This window comes from Drosophila mojavensis, unplaced genomic scaffold, assembly GCF_018153725.1.
Source record: "Drosophila mojavensis isolate 15081-1352.22 unplaced genomic scaffold, ASM1815372v1 contig_136, whole genome shotgun sequence".
Classification (NCBI taxonomy): domain Eukaryota; kingdom Metazoa; phylum Arthropoda; class Insecta; order Diptera; family Drosophilidae; genus Drosophila; species Drosophila mojavensis.
Genome location: NW_025318667.1, coordinates 490,437 through 502,648, shown reverse-complemented (window position 1 = coordinate 502,648; position 12,212 = coordinate 490,437). Strand labels below are relative to the sequence as shown.

At 45.1% G+C, this 12,212-nt stretch overlaps 2 protein-coding genes across 2 annotated transcripts; both read left to right on the top strand.

Annotated features, from left to right (window-relative positions):
- Nucleotides 1–1,849: 1,849 nt before the first annotated feature.
- On the top strand, nt 1,850–4,269 carry LOC6585720 (V-type proton ATPase subunit d 1). The gene is made up of 3 exons (XM_002011311.4): nt 1,850–2,246; nt 2,980–3,488; nt 3,550–4,269. The coding sequence occupies exons 1-3, from the start codon at nt 2,120–2,122 to the stop codon at nt 3,964–3,966; spliced, it is 1,053 nt and encodes a 350-aa protein (XP_002011347.1). The 5' UTR covers nt 1,850–2,119; the 3' UTR covers nt 3,967–4,269.
- A 1,231-nt stretch (nt 4,270–5,500) lies between these two features.
- Nucleotides 5,501–12,212, top strand: LOC6585721. Its single transcript, XM_002011312.4, has 3 exons — nt 5,501–5,965; nt 10,025–10,871; nt 11,067–12,212. The coding sequence occupies exons 2-3, from the start codon at nt 10,031–10,033 to the stop codon at nt 11,633–11,635; spliced, it is 1,410 nt and encodes a 469-aa protein (XP_002011348.1). The 5' UTR covers nt 5,501–5,965; nt 10,025–10,030; the 3' UTR covers nt 11,636–12,212.

The following is a 12,212-nucleotide window of genomic DNA, read 5'->3' as shown; positions in this document are numbered from 1 at the left end:
AGATAAGATTGTTCCTTGTGCTTAAGGTAAGTTCAAGTCTTGGAAAGATTCGAACCTCTAGATCTTCAGAGCGACAAGACAAGATTGAGACTAGACTTTCTAATGAATTCTTGTGGTGCTTTCGAGGCACCTTCAATTCATAGAGGCTAACTCTATGTAACAGTAGAACAGTATAATAATTCATAGTGTCTAAATAAGACCCTTCCTAGGTCTGGCCTTGGTGTCGCCCACACTGTAGACAGCTCGATCTTTACAGCGCACATATCCGACTCTACCGGATGCTGGCAACACGCAGCTGCGCATTCTGAGCGGCATACCCGACTGCGATTACAGGGTGCGCAGTAACCTGCCAGGTGAACAGGACACTGTAACGCTGTATGGCATCGATTTCTACTCAAGCGGAAGTCTGGCCACAAGCAATGGAAGCTTCACGCTGGTCTACACCATTGACCGACTAACGAAAGGTGAGTGGGAGGAGGCGTGAATGCCCAGAGGGCGGTGCAGGAGTAACCCCCTTGCATTGCAGGCTGCCCAGATGTGGAGGGTGGTACGCAGCTTCTCGTGGAGGCAACGGCTCATACCCTGTTCCTGCGCTCCGAGCATACGGTATCGAAGCTCTGGTACGTGGATGACCTGCAGAAGTCGAACAAGTCGAAAGCTCTAGTCCGCACCTTGGCCAACATGGCAGCCGGCAAACGAATCGTTTGGCAGGAGGTGCGCAGCGGGAACACGGCTCTGGAGCTGCAGGCGCGCAACTACGACCTGCACGAGCTGAACACCATCGAGTACCAGGTGTTCATCGGTCAGCAGCTGATCCATCAGCAGATGCTGCGTCCTGGCGGTGTCTATGCGTTGGTCATAGGCCCGGCTAGCAATGAAGATCACTCCTCGCACATGTTCGAGCTAACTGAGCCCAATTCCATGAGCATGCTCTGGCTAATACCGCAATACGTGGTCATGACCCTGGGCGAGGTCATGTTCTCTGTGACAGGGCTGGAGTTCTCCTACTCCCAGGCGCCACCGAGTCTCAAGTCCCTGCTACAGGCCTGTTGGTTGCTGACCGTTGCCTTCGGCAATGTCATCGTCGTGATCATCGCCGAGCTCAAGTTCTTTAAATCGCAGGCCAACGAGTTCTTCCTCTTCGCCGGCCTCATGTTTCTCGATATGCTGATTTTCATGTGGTTCGCCTTCTACTACGTTAGCTACGACGAGGTCGCAGCAATGCACCAGAGGAAACTGATCAAGAAGAGACATTAAAACATTGAAATATTGTAATGTGCACAAATATCAATTATTGTATTACTAAATGTTGTCGGAATAAATGTTGCGATTCGAAAAAGCATTTCCACGCGCGCCTAAATCATCAACTTTGAGTGTGACCATAGCTTCCAATTCTCCAAAAAACATAATCATATGTAATTAAAATACTGTATTAAAAAAATACAACAAAAGTAATTATTATTAAGGGCATCTGAAAAATCACAATCAATTTTATATAATCTGTCATTTGTATATTTTATTATTTAATTAAACCTAGTATTTGAGTGAAATTTGAATTTACCGCCAGCTTAGTGTGCCCATATCTTACTAATGAGGAAATCTATGGACAACATTTTGAAAAGTCGCCAAACAACGCATAAGCTAACTTAATAAAATATTAAAAAAGATGTAAACAATATATTTTACTTTTATAAATGAATTCTGCTGTAACCAGGGCTGGTCAAGAGACATGCGCACTGACAACTATTTGCTGGCGTTGCCAATAGTCGTTACCAGTAAGTTGGCAGCCTCGCCTAGTCATTTGACATATGGCATTTTTAGTGCGTTTTCGCCGTTGTCTAATGAAAAAAATACGAACAAGAAGAAGAACAGTCTGCTGCAATCATATGACTTGTCGATCGATAGAGAAAAATAAAGGTTGAATTTTCGTCGTGCGCTGCTACGTGTTGGTTTAAAAAAGCGTTTGCAACAGTTTTAACAAACACTTACCAGCCCCAAAACAGCCGAACGGAGTGCATCCACCCAGTCAAGCCAAACCAAGTGAATTCCAGCGAACTTTCAATCTCTTCTCTGTCTCTGTCGCTCTCGCTCGTTCTTCCATCCCCATTTTTTGTGCATTATGGACAGCTCGGGATTCATGTTTAACGTAGACAATGGCTACCTGGAGGGCCTCTGTCGCGGCTTCAAGTGCGGCATACTCAAGCAGGCCGACTATCTCAACCTGGTCCAATGCGAGACGCTGGAAGGTGAGTGTAACAACTTCAATTTAATGGCCTCCATTTCCAATACGCCCGCCCCAGTCACATGACGAGCTATCAGTCACACATACATACGCACACATGCATATGCGTGTTTGTGTATTTGCGTATAAGCTTGCCTTGTGATTTGTTGTCATAATACCCTGTAAGTTAATCATGCCAGCAGCATATTAGCTATGCGAAATAGTTTATGCACAATTGTGAAATGTAAATGTGAAATGTGAGTATAGATAGATCAGATTCACATGTACAGTTTGTATACTATACATTAATTCATTTATTTCAGTCACAATCGCTTGTACCTACAGTTTGAGAGTCACGCGCTTGTGCTACCTGTTGACTAATTGAGCAGAGAGAAAAGAGAGAGATTTAGCGAGGAGACTGAAGCCAATAATTTATACATCAGCTATTGCTATTGATTTCTTATCGCAGTTGTAGAGTCGTTGATTGAGTATCTCTCTCTCTCTGTCTTGGTCTCTCAACACTTATAGTTTCCGTAATACTCCTCCTCAAGAGAATCGTCAAGTACGTCTCAAGGTGCTCATCTTCAGTGTATAGTTTGGGAATGTTCCCTTTTTTGACTACGAAAGTGTGCGTCAGGTTGAATAAGCATAGCTGGAGAATCGCAAGAGTTTACCACATGTGATTTAGTAATAAGGCACCCGGATCCCTTGAGCGCGAGCAGCAAATCTCACTATTTGCATATCTCTCCTTTTTACAGATCTAAAGCTGCATCTGCAGGGCACGGACTATGGCAGCTTCTTGGCCAATGAGCCGTCGCCGCTTTCGGTGTCGGTGATCGACGACAAGCTGCGCGAGAAGCTGGTCATTGAGTTCCAGCATATGCGCAACCATGCTGTGGAGCCGCTGTCGAACTTCCTCGACTTCATCACGTATGGCTATATGATTGACAACATCATATTGTTGATCACGGGCACACTCCATCAGCGCCCCATCTCGGAGCTGATACCCAAGTGTCATCCGTTGGGTAGCTTCGAGCAGATGGAGGCCATCCACGTGGCCTCAACGCCCGCCGAGCTCTACAATGCGGTTCTGGTGGACACGCCTTTGGCCCCGTTCTTTGTCGACTGCATTTCGGAACAGGATCTGGATGAGATGAACATTGAGATCATTCGTAATACCCTGTACAAGGCATATCTGGAGGCATTCTACAACTTCTGCAAGAACATGGGCGGCTCCACGGCCGATGTCATGTGCGAGATCCTAGCGGTAAGCCTGCATATCCATCTCCACCTTCCTCTTTATCTATGTCTTTGTCTGTTATTTTTAGTTCGAGGCCGATCGTCGTGCCATCATCATTACGATCAACTCCTTCGGCACGGAACTCTCGAAGGACGATCGGGCCAAGCTCTATCCCAACTGTGGCAAGATGTATCCCGATGGCCTTGCTGCCCTCGCCAGGGCCGACGACTATGAGCAGGTGAAAACTGTCGCCGAATATTACGCGGAGTATGCAGCTCTATTCGATGGCTCCGGCAACAATCCCGGAGACAAGACGCTCGAGGATAAGTTCTTCGAGCACGAGGTCAAGCTGAATGTGTTCGCGTTCTTGCAACAGTTCCACTTTGGTGTCTTCTACGCGTATCTGAAGCTCAAGGAGCAGGAGTGCCGCAACATCGTCTGGATCGCCGAGTGCGTTGCCCAGAAGCATCGCGCCAAGATCGACAACTATATACCCATATTCTAAGCCGATCTAAACAACTGAAACAAAAACAAAAAAACAAAAACAAATTTTAATTTCCTAATGCAATATTTTGTGCCCTACAATTTTTTTTTTTTTTGTGTTTCCCTGTTATACAATTGTTAATGTCTATATATGTATTATATATGTATATGTATATGTATCATCTTGTTCACGAGTATTATTCCACGATCGAGCACCAACTGTTCTATATGTCAGGCCGATCTACACAATTGTTAATGTTCATATTATATCTATATATACATATATATACATGTATATATATAAATATATAAGTGTCTATATGTATTCTTGTTTGCGAGTATTATTCCACTAGGCCTATGCCATCAGGCCCAAACTATGATCTTCTCCTGAGCAACTCCGCGGCATTTTAGTTTCACTTGGCCCAATTCCCATTCCCATTCCAGTTTACTCTATATATACATGCATACATACATACATATATATACATATATATATATATATATATCATATATTGCATATATTGTGAAAATAAATCTGTTTTAGTATTCATAAAATATATTATTAATAATTCTATAGTCTTATTCATTTCGAAGGGGGCAACACTTTTTTCTGATACGACGTGACTTACTCCATATATGTACATATCATCTATATAATGAGGTTCTATGACACATACATAGTGTCGTTTCTATTTACTAACGATAATCCACACTCTATATGTATGCATGTGAATTTTAGCTGTCATGGGCTTTTCGACTGAGTGCAGAGTATTCAAAGTCATTTCGCTTAAAATATATTCAGGGAACTGTATTGTAAGGGTACGTTTATATGAGTATGGTATCTAAAAGCTGCACATCGAGTCACCTCCCTTACTTCCTTGAGTACATATGTATGTGTGTAGATGCCTACCAATTTCATTTGATTGCATCTCCATTGGCGAATTCAAGGTCTGTGGTCCAATGCCTCCCAGCTCAATCATGCCGGATCACGTCCGATCACGTCTTCTGCTTTGTCTGTGCAGGCGGTGGTAGAAGTAGAAGTTGGACTCAAGGTTCCCAGGGAGCGGCCGCTTGACTCACGCACTCAACGCAAGGAGACAACAATGGAAGCGTCTCATCCATAGGCGACAATCATCGCAAAGTGGAAAACCAACAAGAACAACAACAACAGCAACACCAATGACATCTCATTAGCATTGCCCAGCGGCAGATGCAGTGGGTCGAGTCGGAAGAGGAGAGTTGAGTAATTGCCCAACTGGCACCAATCACAGCTGCCTTTCGTCAGTTCGATGCGAGGCAAATTACATATGCAAGGCGGGCGGGCGGGCGGTAGAGCGAACGAACATGTTCCAGCGATGCCAATGTGACTCCCGTTAGTTGGGGGCCGTCAAAGTCACACACACACACACACACGCATAAGCTGTAGCATGTTCGATAGTAAAAAGAAAGCCGCACTCCACTCAGCTGATCCGACTGATCGACTGATCGCACTAGTTCTCCACACTCACACATGGAGACTCCTCTCAAACATGTGCGAAGGCAACGAAAAGAAAGCCACACTTGGCGTGCGCTCTCAAACTTGTCTCGAGTCTCGAGGCTCGAGCAGAAGCTCCCCGTTCGATCCCAGCTCCCCAAGAGCGGGCGCGCACCTGCCAGCGGCAACGTGTTCGATGGCAAAAAGAAAGCCGCGCTCAGCTGACCCTTTCGAACGTGTCTCGAGCAGCAGTTGGCCCGCTCGGCTCGCCTCGAATTGCCAATAACTCGACTCGATGTCGTTTTCTTAGCGCAGTTGTGTTTCGCGTCTCCGCACGTTGAGTCCACTTTACATCCGAGGCGAAGCTCCTCCCCTTAGCTTGCAAGCGCGCGCCGATTTAAATCACATTTTTTTTTTTTCAAATTCTTTTTACATATTGCTGTGAACTATTTTTATGATACTTTTTTTTCACGTTTTTTTGTTGCATAAAAAGTGATAAAGTACTTGATATACGCGCCGCCAGCCAGGATAACGCACGTGTAAATAGGTAAATAATAAATTGAACGATTTTTCGGGCATTCGAATCATCGAATTTGTTGTAATATTCAGCTGCTTTATTCGAATTTTCGAATCGTTGGCTCGATTGCTGCTGCTGCTGCTGCTGATGATGATGATGATGATGATGACGATGATGATGATGAGGTGCGAAATGCGGCCAGCAGAACTCTTAGCTTGGCCAAATGCGGCTAATGATGGCCAGGAAGCCCAAAAGCAAAAGCAAAAAAAAAAAAAAAAAAAACAGCTCGCAGTGTCCAAATGCACGTAAAAAGTCGCCGAGAAATTGTGTCAGCCAGTTTGCTGCTCTCGCCGCTGTCGACGTCGCCGTCGCGGCTGCGTTCGCTTATGTTTGGGTGTTCTGCTTAACGGCATATTTGTATTTGCTGTTGTTGTTAATGTTGCTGTTGTTGTTATTGTTGTTGTTCTTGTGGCTATTGCTTAGCAAATTTGTGTTTCGATTTGGCATTCGTTTACTTTCCAGCATACATCTGCTTCTTCTTCTGCTTTTGCTTCATCTTCTGCTTCATCTTCTCTAGTTTGTTTGCCCACTTCTATCTACAGCTCGCACTCGCGATCTCTCTCTCTCTCTCACACACTCTCGTTGTAGCCTGTTGATTTTGTTCCTTATTTTAAGCTTCCTCATCAATTGCTCGACTCGGCTTATGCCTATTCTCTCTCTCTCGTCTCGTCTCATCTCTAGCTCACATCCATTCGACCTGTTTGAGCTGCTACCTCAATAATTTCTGATATTACGGCAACTCGCTTCCATTCAAATTTCGAAGCAGAAGAAAGCGAGTTGCCAATTATGCAAAATGGCAAAGCCAAGCGAATGTCTGCGTGTTATATAAACATCAGCAGGATGCTGAAGTGTGTGTGTGTGCGTGTGTGTGAGAAGCTGTTTAGCATAATCGAAGCACTTGATACGTAATCAAAGCGACATCTGATTAGAAACGAAACTGAAAAGAAATTTGTGGGACTGTCAAGATGGAATTCAGATGAAATCAATGCATGGTTATAACAGTTTGTATACCAGTTTGTCTATGAATGACAGCGCGACACTCATGCATATTTATGTCATAGTTCGATAAGGAAGACAGTCGTATAACAGTTTTTATAACAGTTGATACACATACATACATATGTAATGTATGTGTGGCTGGCACAGAGACAAAAGGCCTCCTCGACACTTTCGCTTGTTCGCTGATTAACCATTTTCGAACTTGATTTCCGGCATAATTTCGAATGCAAAGATGCGCATAATTAACAATTTTTTCGGTTTCGATTTCGATCTTAATTTCATGCTTCATTCGAATCAGTTGATGCATAATTAACAGTTTTTCGGATTCGATGTATGGACGCGCCTTTTGATAATTTTGATTCAAATGAATGTTGTTGTTTCTGGTTGTTGTTGTTGTTGATGTTTTTGTTGGTCACTTTCTATTTTTCTATGAGCTTAATAATTAATTAATGCTAATAACATTTCACAACCGTTATAATTTATTGACAAAAATAGAAAATATGTGACCCGGCACATACACAGACACACACACACACACACACACACACACACTCACACGCAGACCGGCGAATAGAGAAATGGAAATGAATGTCTTTATGAATATAAATATGAAACCTTTCCAGCTGTTACGTATTGGAATGCCAGTGAAATTATGTGAACAACTCAAGAAGAAGCGGAAGAAGCAGAAGAAGAAGAGACAGCAGCAGCAGCAGCAGCAGCAAATGTTGAGCAAACATTAGCCGACAGCCTAACATAGCCAGCCGAACTTCCAATTGGAATATCGCATGGGAATTACAAAACTCATATTCCAATTCGCAAGGCTAGTGAAGAGTCGTGTCCAATTAGGATTTGTAGCACATGCAATTCGGCAGAACTCAACAAAGTTATTATTCCAATTCGAAATGCAAGTGTTGCGCCAACCCAGCAATTCCAATTAGAACTAGCTAGCCAAAAGAGCAGTTCGCCTCACCTCACGCTGCCCATGGCAATGCAATCCGAAATGCTAGTGTTGAGCGTGTCCAATTGGAAAACGCAGCGAATGCAACTTGGCCAACTGCTGCTGCTGGCCACTTGGCCAAAAGTCCAGTTAGAATACAACGAAATTCCCATTCCCCCATTCCCAAATTAGAATTCCATTGGCCATGACCATTTAGAGTTTTACAGTTATTCTAGCTGCTGGCCAATCGGGCTGCTGCTGCTGTTGCTGTTGCCACTTGTTGCTGCCGCATTTGGTCACATACTTTCTTTCCACTAATATGTTTACAGCAACAACAGCAACAATAACAACAAGTGGGTTACAAACAACAGTTGTCTGCAATTCCAGTTGCTTTGCTCTGACCTTCCACAGCTGAACATAATTGCGAGGGTGGTACAAAAAGTGTGTGACTTAGCACTATTGGAAGCAAATTTGATAAAAAAAATTTAATACGATAGAAAATCAATTTACCCTTGCTCGCTTGCGATTTGGCAACTTTTTAGCCTAGTCTCCAGTAAGCATAAGAAAGCTTTAGCTTGCACTCACGAATTGCATAGCCAAATGAATATTAATTCGAATTAAATTGCTGAAAGAAATGTATTTCATGATTAATATCACGAATTGCATAGCCAAATAAATATTAATTCGAATTAAATTGCTGAAAGAAATGTATTTCATAATTAATATCAAATCTTTGTCGGCTGCGATTCGGTAACTTTTCAGCTGCCCCTCGTGTGAGCGCAACAAATCTTCGGCTCGCTCTCACGCATTGCATAGCTAAATGATGCGTGAATGTAGATCGAATCTTAGCAGCTAGTATGTCTATTCCGCTTGCGCTCTCTCTCCCTCTCTCACCTACACACACTCTCAGCAAGATCGAAGCTGTAGCTTGAGCCGTTATTCTGCGCCGGCGTCGCGACGGCCACTTGAAAAAGTCGAGTAGCTTCCAATGAGTCAATCGCTAAAAATTTCACTTTGCCAGCGCACAAAGTGGGCGCCCAAAAAGACTTCACAAGAGAGCAGCATGTGAGCATGCGAGCATGTAAGTGTGCGAGAGTGAGAGCATGCTGTTGCTGTTTACCTGAAAGAGGGGGGAGAGATTCATTCTAACGAGCGATATGTCAATTGAATAACTGTAAGCTCAGCCAGCCACAGCGTCGCTGCCGTTGTTGCTGCTGTTGCTACTGTTATTGTTGTTGTTGTTGTTGACGTTTTAAGATTTCACTCTCGCTTTTGTCTTTTGTCTTTGGATCTACTTTGTTGTTGTTCATTTCTTCACGTTTGTGTTTGCATACGGGCTTCGATTGATGCTGCTGCTGCTGGCTACTAGATGGCGCTGTTAATTTGTTTACTTTGAAACTCGTGCGCTGCCCCGCCCGCCCTCCTCCTCGTGCTCTTTTTGTGGCTTTGAGTGCGAGAGAGCACGAAGCCCATTGGAAGTTTAAAGAAATTATGTCAATATTTATTTAAATTCATTTCTTTCGGCAGCTCATGCGAAAAATAAAAAAAAGCGAGAGACGTAAAAAAAAAATAATAATAAGTCGAAACGGTGAAATTTAATCGAAAGCCATAATTTTTTGTATTTGTTTTTTTTTTTTTTTTTTTTTTGAGATCTTTGTTTACCTTTGAAATACTTTCCGGGTGAAACCTCAATTCGGATTTAGTGCGAAATGAAGAGGGGGAAACACCCGCCTACGCCTATATGTATATATTCGCAGAGCTTAGTCTAATGCAGCGCCAATTGGAGAGAGATCTCGCTTCGCAGTACGATTTTCTAATGCTATTTGATCTAGTTCACCAAATTCGAACTCGAATTGCAGTTATAAATGGGCATTTTAACTGTTTATCGAAGTATAAATGGCTTCTACAAATTTCCCAGAGGAAGTTTTCTTCCTATTCTTACCAATGTGGATTACGAATATTTAACATTAGCATCGAGAATTGCAATTGCTTCAATCCGGAACTATTATATAATATTGCTATACGAATCATTTGAAATCGAGAGAGAGAATCCTCCGTCTAATTCGACTGGTTTCCCACCATTCCAATTGCAGTTCAAGATGGTTCACGCCCTCGCTCGCCCCCTGCTGCTGATGCTGCTGGTTGGCTCTGCGCTGCTCTCCGTGGAGTCGAAGACCCTGAATCGCCGCACAGACAAGATCTCCGAGAACTTCAAGCAACTCGACCTGCCGCCAGAGGAGATCGATCCAAATGTGGCGCCGCCCGAGCCTCAGAAGCTGGAGACCGCCGTTGCCGAGGCCGCTGCCGAGACAGTTGCAGAACCAGCCGCAGCCACAACCGCAGCCGCAGCCACAGGCGCTGCAGACGCTGCGGAGGCTGTGGACGAGGCCGCCAATGAGATAGCCAGCGCGGATGCTGCTGCTGCAGCTCCAGTCACGGAAGCGGCCGTTGCCAAGCCAAAGCCAAAGCCAACGAAGCCAACGAAACAGGACGATAATCCAATCAGCAGGTTCTGCAAGTGCACCGAGTCCCACTGCGATTGCTGCCGCAAGTTCGGCCTGCCCCTGCTGCCGAGCGGACCGGGCTGTGCCAAGATCGCCTACCTGGGCAACGACGAGATGAGCGTCTCGCTCAAGTTCGGCGACATCACGCTCGCCTCCCGCCGCATCTCCAGCAAGCGGGCCAGGCCCATTTGCGTGAGCATGCCCGGCGGCTACTCCAAGTTCTGCGGCCGGGTCTACGGGCTGTCGCGGGCCCAGGAGAACTTCAAGGCTTGCCTGGCCTTCGAGCTGCGCTCTGATGACGAGCTGGAGGCCCAGCTGCCCATCTCCTGCTTCAAGTTTGGCTCCGAGGGTCTGCGCGTCGCCGAGGCTGAGCCTTTGCCCACGAAGGTGAAGAAGCCCGAGGAGGATGACGACGACGACATCTTTGGCTTTGGCGGTGAGTGAAACAGCGCGTAGCATCTTTTGTTAAGTTTAGAATGCGATTCCAACTCCGATTCTTAGGCCCATTCCAATCGATTACCGATTGCTATTCGCACCTCAACTTGATTTAGTTTCCTAATAGTTTCAATATAGTACGAACTAGCTCGATAACCTCTTCCTCTCTCTATCTGTCTGATCCTTGCATTTGCAGCTGGCGACGATGAGGATGAGGATGAGGACGATGACTACGACGATGGCGAGACGACAGGTGCCTCTGCCGAGGACGACGATGCCGACGACTATGCCGAAGACGATGATACGGAAGCGCCAGAGGATGCGGACTACGGCGGCTTCAGTCTGGGCGGCCTCCTTGACGAGCTCGACGACGATGAGGATGAGAAGCCGATCAAGAAGCCAGCTGTTGCTGCCGCTGCCACGCCCCTTGCCGATCAGACGACACGCGAGCATGTCGAAATGGATGCGCAGAGCAAAGATGAAGCCGGCACAGTTGTAGCAGCAGCAGCAGCAGCACCCGCCGCAACAGATGCCCCGGCGACTGTAGCAGCTGCAGTAGAGGCTGCCGCTGCACCGGCTGTTGCGGCTGCCGAAGACAGCAGCTCCACGGCCACGACCACGTCCACGTCCACCTCGAACAAGAACAAAAAGTCGAAGAAGGCGAAAAAGAACAAGAAGAAGAAGAAGGCAGCCAACGATGCGGCAGCTGGAGAAGGCGACTTCGCCTACGAACTGCTCAACGGCATCCTGGATTTTTTCAATTGAGCGGCCAACGGGAATACGCCAACATGCTTGGCAACTCTGTAAATACCTTGTATTAACGTTGAGCTGCGTTTACGGATGGAAGAGGGGACAAAGGAGAAGAGAGGGGAATGAGAAGGGCGAGAGCAAGCCGAAGAGCAGGATATTGCTTTATGTGCGTTCGTTTACGAATGGACTGAGCAAAGAGGAAACGGGAAGGAAGTGAGAGGAGAGTGAAGGAAGCAGATGGATTTGGTATCAGGAGTTAGTTTGTAGTTTTGCTTTACTTTAATTATTTATGCATGCGCGAATATTTGCATTTACGAATGGAGTGACGAAAGGAGAATGCAAGGAGAATTCTCCCATTCATGAATCATTTTTATTTTCATTTACGAATGGAGTGTAAAGGGTGGAAGATGAAGAATACTTTTGCCCATTGCCCTATATATTAATTTAAACATGTATTTATTTATTGACAAATCGAGAAACGAAATCCATCTATCAGAAAGCCGTATATCTCCCTGCCCAGAGATCCATTTCTATCTACCCATCTAAATTTATATTTATATTTAATTTATTTAAATTTAAAACGAAAATAAAT